This window comes from Rhinoderma darwinii, chromosome 8, assembly GCF_050947455.1.
Source record: "Rhinoderma darwinii isolate aRhiDar2 chromosome 8, aRhiDar2.hap1, whole genome shotgun sequence".
NCBI classification, from domain to species: domain Eukaryota; kingdom Metazoa; phylum Chordata; class Amphibia; order Anura; family Rhinodermatidae; genus Rhinoderma; species Rhinoderma darwinii.
The window spans coordinates 10385960-10403503 of record NC_134694.1 but is presented as its reverse complement, the minus strand read 5'-3'; the positions used below and the strand labels follow the sequence as shown (position 1 = coordinate 10403503).

General features: G+C 43.3%; 1 protein-coding gene and 1 long non-coding RNA gene across 11 annotated transcripts in view; one reads left to right on the top strand and one right to left on the bottom strand.

Moving 5' to 3' along the window:
- Nucleotides 1-11388, bottom strand: part of CACNA1B (calcium voltage-gated channel subunit alpha1 B) — a 214581-nt gene extending 203193 nt beyond the window's left edge. For 9 of the 10 annotated variants that reach the window (XM_075835026.1, XM_075835028.1, XM_075835025.1 and 6 more), the window contains exon 1: nt 11287-11388. In XM_075835026.1, coding sequence (XP_075691141.1) covers nt 11287-11379 — 93 coding nt within the window. In that variant the 5' untranslated portion in view covers nt 11380-11388. Of the gene's footprint in view, nt 1-7270; nt 7340-11286 lie in introns of those variants that run through there. The other variant, XM_075835033.1, reaches the window with a different exon arrangement.
- Nucleotides 6224-17544, top strand: part of LOC142659189 (uncharacterized) — a 64204-nt gene continuing 52883 nt past the window's right edge. Inside the window, exons 1-2 of the long non-coding RNA XR_012850280.1 lie at nt 6224-6365; nt 9271-9377. This is a non-coding gene — a long non-coding RNA (uncharacterized LOC142659189). The remainder of the gene's footprint in view (nt 6366-9270; nt 9378-17544) is intronic.

The following is a 17544-nucleotide window of genomic DNA, read 5'->3' as shown; positions in this document are numbered from 1 at the left end:
AGACCCCCTGGCAGATCGTACACCAAGGCCTGGCAATTCTAATATCTTTATGTTATTCTGCACTGCGCTTAATAATTAACCTGAGTTCCTGACCAAAGTACCACCTGCTGTTGCGGGAGGATTTTTTTGGTGCATGCCCAAAACAGGGCAGCAAAAACACAGTACATCCATTTCAATGCAGATTTATTCATTCCAAAAAATGAGTCAGTGGATGATGGCCTATCAGAGGCTTTCGTGTCTACCCTCTTAGTGCCATTCAGAGCATGGCACAGCGGGTGGTTCAAGTGCTAATCCAATTACTGGTGAATCGCTCTCCTTTCGTAACAAGCTACAGCTTTGGGGTTTTCCTCTTGCGTTGTCTGTGAGCCCATATAACAGATTGTTCTCTGTAATAACAAAGCTGACAGCGCTAATCAAACGGCAGGAATTATTCTATTTTTATTCTTTGTCGGATTCAGAAATGTAAAAGTGGATCCTCATGTGGTTGAGAACCCTATTAAAATCAGCTTCTCGTCCATGTTCAATGGTGGTGAATATTGTTTAACTATGGAGAAACGTGCTGCCATACAGCTAATACATCGATGCTGCCCACATTATGCGGGTCAAGATTGTGCAAGGACTTCCTAGTCTAATTGTATTTCGGGCACGGTAATGGGTGCCACCTATGCTCCTTCCGATGATTAGCATGGGCCTGTATGTTCCCACCAAAGACTTTTCTGGTATACATACAGACAAGATGCCATGACTATCTGACTGGTGGAGGTATGACCATTGTGACCAAGCCCAAGAATAGGGTGGCCTAGACCACATTGCTCAGCTGTGAGTAGGGACCGGGCACCCCGATTCTCAAAATCATTGAAGGTTTCAGTGGTTTGACCTAGTGGCTAGTTGGAACATATAATAGAGTGGGGCCTCTTACCAAATTTAAACAGGTCCCCCCATTACAGCTCCAGGTTTTGCAAGCCAGGACAGAAGAGCCTGGTGTTTGTTTGCGCCCCTTTCCATGCCCCTTGGACCAATACCTCACCCCTTGTTTGCTAACAATGCAGTTTCTCTGGAGAGCGGAGTATATACATATGTTCCTGCCACATAATAGCAGAGGGTATGAGACCAACCAGGAGTGGCCTTCCTCTCTCTAAGAGCCACATTGCCACCTCATGGCTTGCCTCCATGGTACATACGCCTGCCTTCATTATGTGATGGATCCAATTTTAATTGAAGGGGGTTGTCAAGTCACAAAAAATTGATGGCCTATCCTCAGGATAGGCCATCAATATCTGATCGATAGGAGTCCAACACCCGAAACACTGATCAGTTGTTTTGAGGGGGCCGCGGCGCTCGTGCATTCCGGTCACTGCTCGTACTGTGAATCGCCGACACACTTGTAGCGGCGTTTCACAGTATTACAGACATCTCCTATTCACTTCAGTGGGAGAGGCTGTAATACTGTGAACCCCCGCCACAACTGCGTTAGTGTTTCACAGTACGAGCGGATAAGGAATGAAATCAAAACAGCTGATCTCCAGGGGTAACAGGAGTCGGACCCCTACCGATCAGATATTGATGGCCTATCCTGAGGATAGACCATATATTTCTTATGACCGGACAACCCAATTAAGGGTATGTTCACACGCAGTGTTTTCAGGCGTATCTTGGGGCCTCGAAAAACGCCTGAAAAAACGGAAACTGAACGCCTACAAACATCTGCCCATTGAAATCAATGGGAAAAACAGCATTTCGTTCATACGGGGCGTCTTTTTACGCCTCTGCTTTAAAAAACGGAGCATAAAAAGACGCTCCGTAAAATGTAGTAGGGTATGTTCACACGCACTGTTTTCAGACATAATTCGAGCGTTTTACGCCTCGAATTACGCCTGAAAAATGCCCCTAATACGCCCACAAACATCTGCCCATTGCTTTCAATGGGAATTACGATGTTCTGTTCCCACGAGTCTTTATTTTACGCGTCGCTGTCAAAATGACGGCGCGTAAAATGACGGCTCGTCAAAAGAAGTGCAAGACACTTCTTGGATCATTTTTGGAGGCGTTTTTTATTGACTCCATTGAAAAATGCTCCAAAAACGGCCGTAAAAAACGAAGCGAAAAACGCAAGTGGCTTAAAAAACTTCTGAAAATCAGGAGCGGTTTTCTCTTGAAAACAGCTCCGTATTTTCAGACGTCTTTAGTCTAGTGTGTGAACATACCCTTAGGCCCCATGCACACGACCGTAGATTTCGTCCATAGTTACTGACCGTAATTACGGTGTGTAATTACGAACTTGTTCATTTCTATGGCCGACAGACACCTTTCCGTATATCGTAGAAACCATCCGTAAAAAATAGGACATGTCCTATTTTTTTTATTTTACGAACTGTGCTCCCATACTTTATAATGGGACCCCGGCCCACAAATGCGGATGACTGTACGTAGCCATCCGTGCCCATAGTCACGGACCGTGACTACGGGCACGGATGTGTGCATGGGGCCTAAGCAGGAGCTGTAACTAATAGCTCCTGTACTTAGAACAGCCTCCTGAATAACAGCTGGGATCAGAGGAAACTCCGATCCCAGCCGTTAAACACTTTGATTGGCACAGTCGTTGATTGCATTTTGGAAACCCTCTGCAGTCAGCCCTGGGGAACTAGAAAGGACCCCAGAGCTGTCTGTTCTGTAAGCCCGCTGTTAGCGCACACTATTGTGTTGCCCTAACAGCAACCTGTGTCGTACTGACACAGTGTAATGTATAAGGCTGGGTTCACACAAGCATGTTCGGCCCGTAAAGGACGGAACGTATTTCGGCCGCAAGTCCCGGACCAAACACAGTGCAGGGAGCCGGGCTCCTAGCATCATAGTTATGTACAGCGCTAGGAGTCCCTGCCTCGCTGCGGGACAACTGTCTCGTACTGAAAACATGATTACAGTACGGGACAGTAGTTCCACGGAGAGGCAGGCTATTTAGCGTGAAACTTGACCGGGATAAAACATAAACACAAAAAACAGTGGCAAAAATAGTTTTTTTCTCTATTCACACTCAAAAACAAATTACATAATAAATTTTTTATAGCCCCCCCCCCCCAAAAACGGCGCAGGAAAATATTACATTTATCTCGCACAAATCAAGGCCTCAGTCAAATAATGAAAAAATAAAAAAGGTTACGGTTGCTGAGAAGCAAAAAACGTAGCTGGTCATTAAAGGGGTTATGTAAGGACCAAACATTATTAGCAGTGTAGTCCCTGCAGTATGTGAGTACTCGCTAATATAGATTCTGGTCCCCTGTCGCGCTGATTTTGAGATTTTTATACCGCTGCCGGGGGACCGGAAGTCTAGTTGCACAGTCTTCTTTGATGACGATACAAATCTACGTCATGTGACCGGCCCCGCTGTACTCGATATAATCAATGTACTACTGCTTATACATAGAGTAATCATTTTTGGTTCTCGTATAACACCTTCAAGGCCTTTTTAGGACTGGTCATTAGAATCACATCCCCCCCGAACAACCTAAATAAAAACTAAGATAATGGCATCGCTAAGGCCTAATTCACACGAGCGTGTTCGGTCTGTGATATACGGTCCATATGTCGGCCGCATTTCCCGGACCGAACACACTGCAGGTAGCCGGGCTCCTAGCATCATAGTTATGTATGACGCTAGGTGTTCCATGCCTCGCTGCGGGAAAACAGTCCTGTACTGTAATCATGTTTTCAGTACGGGACAGTAGTTCCACGGAGAGACGGGGACTCCTAACGTCATAGATAACTATGATGCTGGGAGCCCGGCCCCCTGCAGTGTGTTCAGTCCGGGAAATGCGGCCGACATATGGACCGTAAATCACAGACCGAACACGCTCGTGTGAATTAGGCCTAAGGGGGCTTGCGGAGCATGTGCCCTAGGTGTTGGGTGCAGGTGGCGGTACTAACAAGCCATTCTGACTTGGCCAGGGTATTAAGTTACAGGACTAGGGTAGTAAACTGAATCTTTTTCCCGGTAAAGGAAACCTAGCTACAATTTAGGAGCAGTACTGCAAAGAAAGCATCATTTTGGCAAAATGAAGACCTCTACAGTGAAGGAAATAAGTATTTGATCCCTTGCTGATTTTGTAAGTTTGCCCACTGTCAAAGACATGAACAGTCTAGAATTTTTAGGCTAGGTTAATTTTACCAGTGAGAGATAGATTATATTTAAAAAGAAAAAGAAAATCACATTGTCAAAATTATATATATTTATTTGCATTGTGCACAGAGAAATAAGTATTTGATCCCTTTGGCAAACAAGACTTAATACTTGGTGGCAAAACCCTTGTTGGCAAGCACAGCAGTCAGACGTTTTTTGTAGTTGATGATGAGGTTTGCACACATGTTAGATGGAATTTTGGCCCACTCCTCTTTGCAGATCATCTGTAAATCATTACGATTTTGAGGCTGTCGCTTGGCAACTCGGATCTTCAGCTCCCTCCATAAGTTTTCGATGGGATTAAGGTCTGGAGACTGGCTAGGCCACTCCATGACCTTAATGTGCTTCTTTTTGAGCCACTCCTTTGTTGCCTTGGCTGTTTGTTTCGGGTCATTGTCGTGCTGGAAGACCCAGCCACGAGCCATTTTTAATGTCCTGGTGGAGGTAAGGAGGTTGTCACTCAGGATTTGACGGTACATGGCTCCATCCATTCTCCCAATGATGCGGTGAAGTAGTCCTAGTCCTGTGCCCTTAGCAGAGAAACACCCCCAAAACATAATGTTTCCACCTCCATGCTTGACAGTGGGGACGGTGTTCTTTGGGTCATAGGCAGCATTTCTCATCCTCCAAACACGGCGAGTTGAGTTAATGCCAAAGAGCTCAATTTTAGTCTCATCTGACCACAGCACCTTCTCCCAATCACTCTCAGAATCATCCAGATGTTCATTTGCAAACTTCAGACGGGCCTGTACATGTGCCTTCTTGAGCAGGGGGACCTTGCGGGCACTGCAGGATTTTAATCCATTACGGCGTAATGTGTTACCAATGGTTTTCTTGGTGACTGTGGTCCCAGCTGCCTTGAGATCATTAACAAGTTCCCCCCGTGTAGTTTTCGGCTGAGCTCTCACCTTCCTCAGGATCAAGGATACCCCACGAGGTGAGATTTTGCATGGAGCCCCAGATCGATGTCGATTGACAGTCATTTTGTATGTCTTCCATTTTCTTACTATTGCACCAACAGTTGTCTCCTTCTCACCCAGCGTCTTACTTATGGTTTTGTAGCCCATTCCAGCCTTGTGCAGGTCTATGATCTTGTCCCTGACATCCTTAGAAAGCTCTTTGGTCTTGCCCATGTTGTAGAGGTTAGAGTCAGACTGATCATTGAGTCTGTGGACAGGAGTCTTTTATACAGGTGACCATGTAAGAGCTGTCTATAATGCAGGCACCAAGTTGATTTGGAGCGTGTAACTGGTCTGGAGGAGGCTGAACTCTAAATGGTTGGTCGGGGATCAAATACTTATTTCTCTGTGCACAATGCAAATAAATATATATCATTTTGACAATGTGATTTTCTGTTTTTAAAAAAATATATAATCTATCTCTCACTGGTAAAATTAACCTAGCCTAAAAATTCTAGACTGTTCATGACTTTGACAGTGGGCAAACTTACAAAATCAGCAAGGGATCAAATACTTATTTCCTTCACTGTAGGTGTGACGGGAACACTCATTAGCAGAGGAGGGACAATTAACAAGTGGAATGGTTGTCCCTAGCAACCAATTAGATCGCCGGTTCAGCTCGATTCAAGGGCTTAAAAAAATAAGAGCTGGAATCTAATTGGTTGCTAATAGACAATTCCTTCATCTTTTCCTTTCTCTCACTTGATAAATATCCCCCATTGATATGTGGTTTGAGGGAAGTCGTTGCATTTTAGTAAATAGGAGCTCAACCGGGAAGAGATCTTATTATACTCCTCGTATGAAACTCATAAAATGGAATAGGGAAACCTACTGACGTGTATAATGTCATTTTACTATTATCTGTACTAAATGGGTGCTATTAAGACCACTATGTGGCCTCCTGAAGTGGATATATGGGCTGTAAAATAGCATACCCTCATATGCCCCTTCCACTTTGATCCCTCTGTCGCTCCATAGACCCGAGTGTCACATGATGCAGTTTACTGCAGTCCTGACACCTGTTCCTAAGGAGTTAGGGGGCGGAGCTAACATCTAGTCATCTAATTGGCTCTTTGGGTGGTATTTATTGGGCACAATTGCACCCACTGCTTCCGATATGACAGCGGGTTTCCAAAAACATCCAAGTTTCATTACACAAGTTACTGTAACACGGCACATCTGACCGGGGTTGACTGTGAGGTGATAAGGTCACATGACTTTCTAATCTTGAGGTAATTTTTCGCTATAACACTACAATATTGGCCCACATTTACTAATACTGGCGTATTTTTCGCCAGTCCTAGTGTAGAGGGTAGTTGGTGAGATTTGTGAGGTGGTAAAGTCACATGACGTCCTAATCGTGAGGTCATTTTTCGCTATAACATTACAATATTGGCCCACTTTTACTAATAATAATGTATTTTATAGGTCCCGTGCGGTCCGTGATTACGGGCACGGACGGCCGCGGACGGCTGTGGACAGTCATTCACATTTGCAGACGGTGCTCCCATTATAAAGTGTGAGCATGGCCCGTAAAATAAAAAAATTGGACATGTCCTATTTTTTACGGAAGGTTTATACGGCACGGACACCTTCCTGTAAATATACGGGAAGGTGTCCATCGGCCATAGAAATGAATGGGTCCGTAATTATGGACAAAATCTATGGTCGCGTGAAAGGGGCCATACACGGCAAATCTGACCAGGATCGAATGTGAGGGGTTAACTTCACATTCGACAACATGACCTTCCAATTCTGAGGTAAATTTTCGCTATAACATAGTGGAGAAGGTATTTGGTGAGATTTGCGACAAATAAATTCAAAGGCACACGCTTATTTGCAGCATTATATTGCGCCATTCCTCTTCACTCTACATAATACATTTTTCTAAAACTACAACTCTTAGGAGACCACGCCCACTTTTCTTGTCACTTGTCCAGTGAGGAGAAAAGACGCAAACATTTAGCAAATTTGGCGCAGGTTCCGTTACGCCTTTTAAAATAGAGCATTTTACTTCAAAATCTGGTGTAAATACATTGTTAAATGTGGGCCAATGTCTTGTTCCTTAACTGTAAGAAAATGAACATTAAAAAAGAAGAAAACAAAAGCAAAATATGTTACAAATCCCAGCAGTCACCTTGGTTTTCTTAGAAGATGTCCACCATGTCTGTTCATGTACAAAAAACTACAAGTTTCATTTTCCCATTACAAACAAGCAGTGATCTGATTGGTTGCAAAAAAGCAATGATCTGATTGGTTGCTATGGGAAACTGCTCAGGTTTTATGAATAGGGAATGATAGGACTCATTGTATAGCAGAAGGGGGTGACAACAGCAACCAATCAGGTCACTGCGTTCATTTTCCAACCTTCCTTCCAAAAATGAGAGCTAGATTGGATGCTATAGGCAGTGAGTTTTCTCATTTTAATGATTGTATGATGATACGTTATGTAACTTTCTAGTATACTTTCAATACAACACGGTTTTCATATTCTCTGCTTGCTGTCATTGAATGGAAATCTGTCCAACTCACGCATATACAGCTCCTTAGAGTGTACCAGAGCTCTCTTGTATTGAGATGTGTACCTGTGTCAGTCGGACATGATGACAGGTTAAATGTAAAAAAAATAAAAATGGTTCATTTACTGACAGCAAGCTATGTACTAGAAAATTATGAAACATTGAAACACAAAGTATACTAGAAAAGTGCAGAACGACAATTATATATTTATTTTACATAAAACCATAAAAACATTTACTAACTGTGTTTTCGTTATCTGAATGTCATATAATACATTGACATTCAGTACAGAGTATTTCAGGAGAGGAGTGTTCCCATCCTGTGGGGGCACACTTGATGATATTAGTTCTGTTAGGGCGGCATGTGATGGGTCAGGGTCATGATGTGAAGATCAGAATAGAGATACATGGGAGGCCACATACTGAGAATGGAAGCAGCAGGTGCCCCAGCAGCACAGAGCACTACAGGAGAGCAGTATTCTGGTCATGCGGGAAGCAGTACTATTTCTCATGAGTTTGTCATAAAGGACAGGGCGGCATATGATGGGTCAGTGTCGTGATGTAAAAATGAGAATGGAGACACATGGGAAGCCACATACTGGGAATGGAAGCAGCAGGTGTCCCAGCAGCACAGAGCACTACAGGAGGGCAGTATTCTGGTCATGCGGGAAGCAGTACCATGTATCATGACAAGGATGTTATAGAGAGCAGGGCGGCATGTAATAGGGCAAATGGCATGATGTGAAGATAATAATGGAGACACATGGGAGGCCAGATACTGGAAATGGTAGTAGCAGGTGCCCCAGCAGCACAGAGCACTTTAGGAAATGAGTGTCCTGGTCTTGTGGGATGCAGTATTCTGTTTGCTCACATGCTTGATTATATTATAGAGAGTAGGGTGGCATCTGACGGGGCATTGTGATGATGTGAAGATGAGAATGGAGACACTTGGGGGGCCACATATTGGGAATGGAAGTAGCAGGTGCCCCAGCAGCATCAGGAGATGAGTGTTCTGGACTTGTTGGAGGTGGTATCCTGTCTTCTCACATGAGTGTGTTATAGAGGGCAGGACGGCAGGTGATGTAGCAGTGTCATAATGTGAAGTTGAAAATGGACACACGTGGTAGGCCACATGCAGGAAATGGAAGTAGCAGGCAGCCCAGCAGTACAGAGCACTTCAGGAGAGGAGTGTTCTAGTCTTGTGGAATACAATTTTCCGTTTGCTCAAATGATTATGTTATGGAGGGCAGGGCGGCATGTGATGTGGCAGTGTCAGGCTCAAGACACATGGGAGGCTTCCTACCGGGAATGAAAGTAGGTGGTGCCTCAGCAGCACAGAGCATTTCAGGAGTGCGATTATCTTGTAGGGACCAGAGACGTGATGAGGACAGGGTTGCATGTGAAAAAGACACGAGGAGGAGATAGACACAATCACAAAAAATGGATAATGGAAAGAGGCTGACAATACAGGATGAGCCTGTCATAGGCAATCTCCCTCATTTCAACACTTGTGCAATATCAGATGCTATGCTATGGATTGGTTGCTATGGGTTACGACACATTTAAATGTTCATTAATCTTGTATTTGCTTTTTATTTTACTGTTTCTTTATTTTTAGATCGGGAGTCTGTCGTCTGCTAAACTACAATCCCCACAAGTCTTCACTTCTTGGCGGCCGAGCAACCAGTCAGATCCAGTGAAGCATCGCACTGCTCATCCGTCATGGTCTGTACTGTGTAAAACCATCATATAACATTTACTGTGACATTTCATAAGAGCCAATAAAATCAGAAGGTAAACAGCTGGAGCTCATATCCTCTCCATAAGATTACAGTGGAGCCAATGCTGAAAACTACTACAAATGAGTGCCATTGGCTTAGCTTGCTGCTGTGGAACCATAAGACCCAGCAATCCCTGCTACATAAGCTCAGACGTGTGGCCTACCACAACATTAGAACGGAAAACCGATGGTAATTTGCAGCTCTTGGTACCAAAAAAAAAAAAGCAGACTTGTTACTAACTGTACTTATATTATTTCCTGCCGTAAGATTTTTTTAACCCATCCCTCAAAAACAGAACAGGCCGAAGGTGGCACCCTTTACTGCACAGTTAAAGGGGTTCTCCAATTGTATATAAATAAAGCCCAATCATTGCATAATATATAGTTCTGCAGCTTTCTAATATACTTTGTGTTTCAATTCATCACCATTTTTAAAAGCTCTGCTTGCTCTCAGTGTATAGTAACATTCTTGTTTGCATTTAGACCTAGTTCTGCTTACACAGCTGATGGGTTTGCTACTATTGTATCCAGTCTGGGTAATTCTATGTGAACTGATACATTTTATCTTCACTGATACATTGTTGCAAATGGTCAGAACTTGTGCTGCTGATGTATTTCGCTCATTGAGGATTGTCTGGACTGGATACAATTGTATCCACCGCTCAGCTGTGAGCAGCATTAGCTTTTCAGCCTCTGGATGTTATGGCGATTGTTGTAATTCACTGAAAGCAGACATGGATCTTGAAAAATGGTAACGAATTCAAACACAAAACTGGAAAACCCCTTTATGCAACCATTTCACATGGGGGCACTATTTTTTGACAATGTAATCCATTCTTTTAGCGCATAGTTTACACATTAAATATTGTAGATCCCAAAATATGCCATTTCCAGTTGTCGTGGAACTACATTTCCAAGTATGCCGTGCAGCTGAAGATTATCATGACATGTTCAGTAATAACAAATAAGATTGGACCATTGCACCATGTGTCTGAATTTAAGGAAACAGACTTAGAGGTTATCCGGGTTTTTTAAAATTGATAACCTAGCCTTAGGATAGGTCATCAATATTAGATCGGTGGAGGGCACCCCTGCCAATAAGCCGTTTGAAGGGGCCGCGACGCTTCATGTGTATGGGACCGTGCTGTAATGTGCATTTCTGAATGAAAATTTAATCCATGCAAACAATCCTACGAGCACCGCTGCCCCTTCAAACAGCTGATCGACAGGGGTGCCAAGAGTTGGACCCCCAATGATCTAATATTGATGGTCATCAATTCTAAAAACTCGGATAAGCCCTTTAATGATTTACAACTACAATATTGTTGCAACAAAGTAACAGTCTAACAACTTCTATGGCATTTTTTGCAACGGAATAAATCAGCTCTCTAGATGACCCTATCTGCCAATCATACTATGCATTAGGATACGTGAATTCATGAGCATTATAACCATGGGTGGAGTTCCCCTTTACGTTAGGTGTTCCCCTTTAAATCTGTAATTCCCCGTTTATTCAGCACACATAGGCGTACATATCTCATACTGTCAGTTTTGCTAGGCTACAACATATCATTATGGCATTTCCCCACAATATTCTAATACTTGGGCTCTTCCCTTATACCAGGGGGCATAGGAGGGTATGGTGAATATGCGGCACATGCCATTTTTTATTTAAGAGAAAAATGGAGGACATGTAAAAAAGCTATCCATGTAATAAAGGAGAATCATGCCCGCTATTGTGGCAAACTTATAACATGGTATAATGCCAACTACATGCCCCATAGTCGCTCACCCTCACAGCAACAACAAAAATCACAAGAAAGGAAACCGTGACCAGTCAATGTTTTTACTTACCAGTCTCTCCGACATATCAGTTTTGTCATGTTCCGGCAAATGCTGTTCCAGTGCCAACACAATGCAATTGGCAATGATGGTGGCTAAAATCATATATTCAAATGGAGTAAGAATAGTTAAGGAAATAAGAGTACAGCTAATAAAATACTTATATAAAGATCATAAAGACATTGCATTTATTTACATCAAAACATATTCATGGGCCACTTGATTACCATTTGGTGTACGCCATAGGGAAGTGAAATGTCAGAAGATGGTTTCTGTAGGGGTCCATGATTTCAGACTACCAACCCTGCTTGGTACTGGTGTAGGTCTGAGATCTTGGACCCCACTGGTTCCTAAAATGAAGAGGCCATAGTGCTCGGGGAAAGGGCCACAGCCCTTCAGCAAATTGGAGATAAGCGTCACTGGAATCAGTGGAGACGTATTATAAACTCTGTAGGGGTTTGGGTGCTTTCCAATGCACTGAGGTCCCTTATATTTTAAAGGGGTATTCCATCCTCCAGTATTTTTTACCTATCTGCTGAATAGGTGAAAAATGCTAGATCGGTGGGGTTTCGACCGCTGGGCCCCCCACTGATTGCAAAAACAGGGGATTCTGGAGTTTAAATAGAGTGGAGGCCGGGCATGCACGGTTCAGCTCCATTCAAAATCTATAAGGCTGACGAAAACAGTCAAGTGCCGTCAGTTCTGGCAAATTCTGGGACTCCCAGCAGGTCGAACGCCCACCGATCTAGCATTTTTTACCTATCCAGTGGATAGGTGAAAAATGCTGGATACTGGAATACTCCTTTAAAGGGTTGCACAGGATTTGATAAACATGGCTGCTTTCTTCCAGAAACAATGCCACACCTGTCCACAGGTTGTGTCTGGTATTGCAGCTTAGCTGCATTGGTGAATAGGGCTGAGCTGCAATACCACACACAACATGTGAACAGGTGTGGCGCTGTTTTTGGAAGAAAGCAGCCATGTTTTTCTAATCCTAGACAACCCCTTTAAGAAATAATGACCGACACATAAACATCCTCTGACATATCACTTTAAAATGCTAAAAGATGGATTTTAGGTGGATTTCCCCTTTAACAGTTTTTAGGAGCCCCCTTTAATTAATATCTCTAGACTACGCACCATTGTAAATATAACCGGAAATATAATACCTAATGATAACACATAATTAATTGTCACCTTAAGGTACATGGACTTTATCTTCTTTACTGATGGAAAACATATAAATGGAAGAGACCGATATTGTCCCAAAGAATCACTACTTTCCTTTACTGCTGAACTTTGTTATTTGTAGACTGTATTAATTCTATATAATGGTGATAGAAAAGGTGTTAATTTTTAACTCATGAAATACTATCTATCTATCTATCTTATAATATGCGATATTACATTATATTATATGACATTATATTATACTATTGTGCTATAATATATTATGGAGCACCATATTATACACTATAAAGCCATATAATACTGTTCTATATAATATTAAACTATGCCATGCTATATTATACCATATTATACTATACTATGCTATACCATACTATATTACATTATGTTATATTACATATTATTTTACATTCCGCTATAATATATCATAAAGTACTCTATTATACAATATAATGCCTTAAAAACTATACAATACTAAACTATGCCATGCCATACTATAGCATAGTATACTATTCTGTGTTTTGCGATACCATATTGTATTATTCTATGCTGTTATGAAATGCTACACTATATTAAATTCTATATCCTACACTATGCTATATATATCCTATCCTACATATATTTTTTTTGTTATTAGAATATTATAGTATAATATATATATATATATAGATAGAGATATATATAATGTGTGTGAACATGGGATTTCTACATTATGGGTTATTTACTTGTATTAAGATCTCAAATTTTTTAACCACAATGTAAGTAAATGGCTCCGTCCTTCTCCTGTGGGGCTGGTTGTATCAGGCTCCTTTCAGCACCATGGACAGCGGCAGGGTCCATAAAGTGCATTCACACCCATTGCAAAGGTAGGCAACACCCCACCCCCAACACTCTGACACATCTACACACACACAACCTTTTCATTCCTGGATTTTTCCATGATTGACCTGCCTGATGAATTAACACATAAAATAATACCTGGGTGGATCACAACAGGTCTGGATAGCAGGTACTGCTGTCATCTCAATCACGCCCCGAATTGTCCTAAATCCTGTGAAGTCAGTGACTAATTTGACAATATCTGACCCCCTTGGGGTATCTCTTACATGATTTTCCTCCAAGCCCATCATCATCATCACTTCTCGGCATGGGGTTTCCTGGTCACCAGAGATGTGGGGATCCACCTAATGACCCCAACATCTGCCTGGTTATTAAATAAAGGAATCACTAGTTGTATCTGGGAAACAGCTTGTTCATTTAAATGCATTACAGAGAGGGGGTGTAGACAGGAGCATATGAATGGTAAGGGATATGGGGTTGCTAGGTTTCTATGAGGAGGCCCTGATGGCTCCTACTAAGGAATCAATAGGTGTGTGATTTCATAACCATGGACGCCCAGGGCTTATCTCAGCATAGCAGCCACTACACACCCAAAGACTTCCTAGGCACCGGCAGAATGGCCAGCTTCTTGAGTTCTGCTTTTCATATTATATATATATGATCAATGACAAACCCTACAGATCCTTCCACCAGTCGTCGCCCCCCATATACACATATTCCTTCCCCAATGCTGTCGTCTCGGAATCCTCTATCTGACGTTATACCCAACCTGTCGGCACGGTAAGGGGGTACCACTGTTGGCCCATGCAGGTCGCTGACATTAGTAGGTTATTTTAACTCTTCTTTTTCCAGAAGGGTAAAACATGGATGCCCACCCATATGCTGCACTTCAGGCCTTGATTGGCAAGCAAATAGTTAAATTTAGTCTTACGACCCTCCCTTCCTCCACCATCAGTCGCTCCAGTGAGGGTGTACAACATGACACCTGAATTTTGACCTGTATGTTCTTTTAACTCTTTTTCTGCCAGGATGCATGTGTGCTCCACTTTAGGCCTCGCTTGGCAACACAAGAGTTAAATTCAGTCTTACAAACCCCCTTCCTTCTTTCCACCACCACCAATGCAATGCAAACCCAGTCCTAGTTCAAAGGCTCTAAGGAATGCGCTTGCGACCATTCTGCAGGTACATTACCCTATTTGCCTACTTGCCCATACATGTAACACAGGTGAAGGATATGGCCACTCCGTGATCCTTTTGGCATATTTCCTGATGACATTGTCTTCACTGAAGATGAACAAGGACCTGTTAACGGTGAAGCAGTTCTGTTTGACAGGGATGGGGTTATACAGAGCCATGGTCCTCGCCCGTTGAGCCATGGACTGCTTGTACATCCTTTGGCCAGGTTGAGGTCCACCTTGCCGGCTGCTCCCTCTTCCAGCACCCCCAGGCACCCCAGTTCCATAGCGGGTGGGTAGATCATCTCCAAACCGGGCCATTCTAGAATTGCACAGGAGCAAGTGTTAGAATCCAAATTGGCAGCCAAGGTTGGGGGCTGTAGACGCATCCCCATGCACTGAGCTCCTCACACTTTGCTTCCTTTCATGAGCGAGAATCACTGCTGAGCAGACAAGCTTCCCACTGAATGCAACACCCTCCGCTGCAATCCTAGAGCACAACCCTGGAGCAGATCAAGCTTCGCCTCCTCTCAAATGATCCTTAAAAGAGTAAAACACAATAAAAAAAAAATCTCAAAATCAATCTCAGCCTTAGATGGTGGAGAGCGCGTCCTTGGCAGCTTCCTGTCTTGTTCATGTGCTGGATGCCGATTTCTCCGGTGGGAATGCCCTCCCTGCTCCAATGTTTGCTTCCAGCGCAGGGAATGGAGCTGGTCCCTGCACAGACACTTAGTTACCAGATGAACACAGTAAACCAGTTTGTGAACCTCAGCCCCTATAAGAGGCAAGACATGTGATATACGACAGCCAATAAGCTGGGGACTCCACCTAAGCCAACAACCCCTGGAACAAGCAAAATATTCTTCTCCAGGCATATACTCCGCAGCCCTCCCCCCCACTCTTCTTAAGAAAGACACCAAATGAAGGAGTAATACATGTACCTCTTACAAAGCAACTCAATGCAATTTTGCAAATTGCACATAGTGCTGGTATTTTTATTTTTTGGGGGAAATGAAAAAACTGCACAGGGATTGCAAGAGTTAAATGCACACTCCCTCCCACCTCCCTTCTCCTTCCTTTTGCCTGTAGACACAGAAATTTCAAGCATTAGGTTGTTGGTCATGGAGGAAGCTAATTCACTTGATAGGCTTACTGATTAATTAGTGCCACTCCTGTGCCCCCTTTTTCTTAGCATAGCACCCTGAGGTTTTATCAAGAGATGGGTGGGTGGGCAGGTTTAGATTGTGCCGGGGCTGGAACCCCATAGAGATACCAGGGTGGAGCCTGCACACTTCTGGGAGCTGTCCAGCTGCTCAAAGATGTCAATGACGCCCCAACAAGAAGTGGTCATTAATGTCAGAGCAATAGGAGACGCCTGGGGTGGGCTTCTTATTCATAGAGCAGGCGAATAGACGCTAAGCCATGCTGGATCTGCAATTAGCAGAGGATCTCGTAGACGGGAGATAGCAATTTGTGGCTCTGTTGTGACAGATCGGAATTAAAGGGTGAGGAGATAGTTGGATGGTAAATTGGTTTTGCTACACAATGGTTGACACAGTATACGCCGATGTATTCACTATAAAAAAAACAGCCTGTGAGGAGATGCAAGTGTGAACTGTGAGCAGCACAGAGACCTGTGATAGAGAAATGATATAACATGGGCTGAGCATCAACTCATCAGCAAACTCATTGCAAGTTCAAGCTTCTCTAATACCTCATTTGGCTTAGGCTTTATTTAATGAATTCCAAACTGGCCATAAATATTCGATTTTGTACAGGAGATCCTGCCAATTTTGACGAAATCCACTGATAATCTAATGTCTATTGTGGCGGCCTGATGTCCCTGTCCTCTGATGAATCCTGTGAGTGGGAGAATAGATCTGTCAGGTTGAATATTAACCCATTTTATTCTTTGTTTTCCTGTAGATAAGTGGCCAGGTGTCTGGCAAACGTTTATCGGTCCCCCATTTTGCGATATGTAAAGTTGGCCATGGATCCACCGCTTTGGGGTCCCCTCTGTGTTGTCCCAAAATAGCCATAGCGCTTCACAGACTAAAACACTTCCAGTGGCCTTGGATTGGCTAGAACTGCTCACGTGAGCAGCTCTGGCCAATCCGATAACAGTGGGTGTGTCTCAGACTTGTAGTCTAAAAAGCGATGCAGTCATATTGGGACTACACAGAGGGGATCACCACGCGGTGGATCCATGGCAATTGGGTTTCAACTAGAGGGCACCAGATAATATTAATCCATTTACCCCGTCATATTTAAAATGTTGTCACGGGACTGGAGGGTCGCTTAATTTAAAGGGACATTGGCCTCTAGCCCTGGTCTGAACCTAAGCTTAGTGTTCCTATTCTTGCAGTATTCATCATCTGAACTCTGGTTATGAATTTGCTACATCCGGACTACGCTCTTGCCTTGCCCTTTTGGATATTAATCTGGGACCCTGCTGTTGTACTCATTGGCTTGGTTTCATGACTACGGCTTGCCAACCCTGGTACTTCTGCCTGACTTGGTTTGTCTTTCCGGTATTGACCCTTGGCTATCCCGACATACGGAAACTTTCTACACCCTGCGTCTGCCTGACATCCTCTGTAGCCCACCTATTGCCAATCGGTGACTACTCCAGGCACCACAACCTGCAGACTCTGCCAAAGTCTATACCTCCATGTGAGGCTTAAGACTGAATAAGGGGAGTGATTGTTAAATTCTGCACCCTGGTTAAGTAAGTGCCAATCAAGAGGTTCAACTACCTCAGTGAGTTCCATAACACAGGACTCTAGTGGAGAAGGAGCGTACATGACTTGGCTTATAGTTGTAGAAAGCTACAAATGTTGTGTTAGCAAATTCTGGCCAAGAAGCAATTTGAAGCATGGTTAATAAATCTTCCAACCAATGAAATATATTTAGTTGGAAAGAATCGTCTTATAATAAAAACATCTATAACCAGATAACACAAATGACCTGTCATACCCACATTACCCAAGTCCAAACCTACTACTCTTCTTTGAGTGCCCATCTTAGGTGACTTTAGTTACTTCACTCTATGTGACTTGAATTCCAT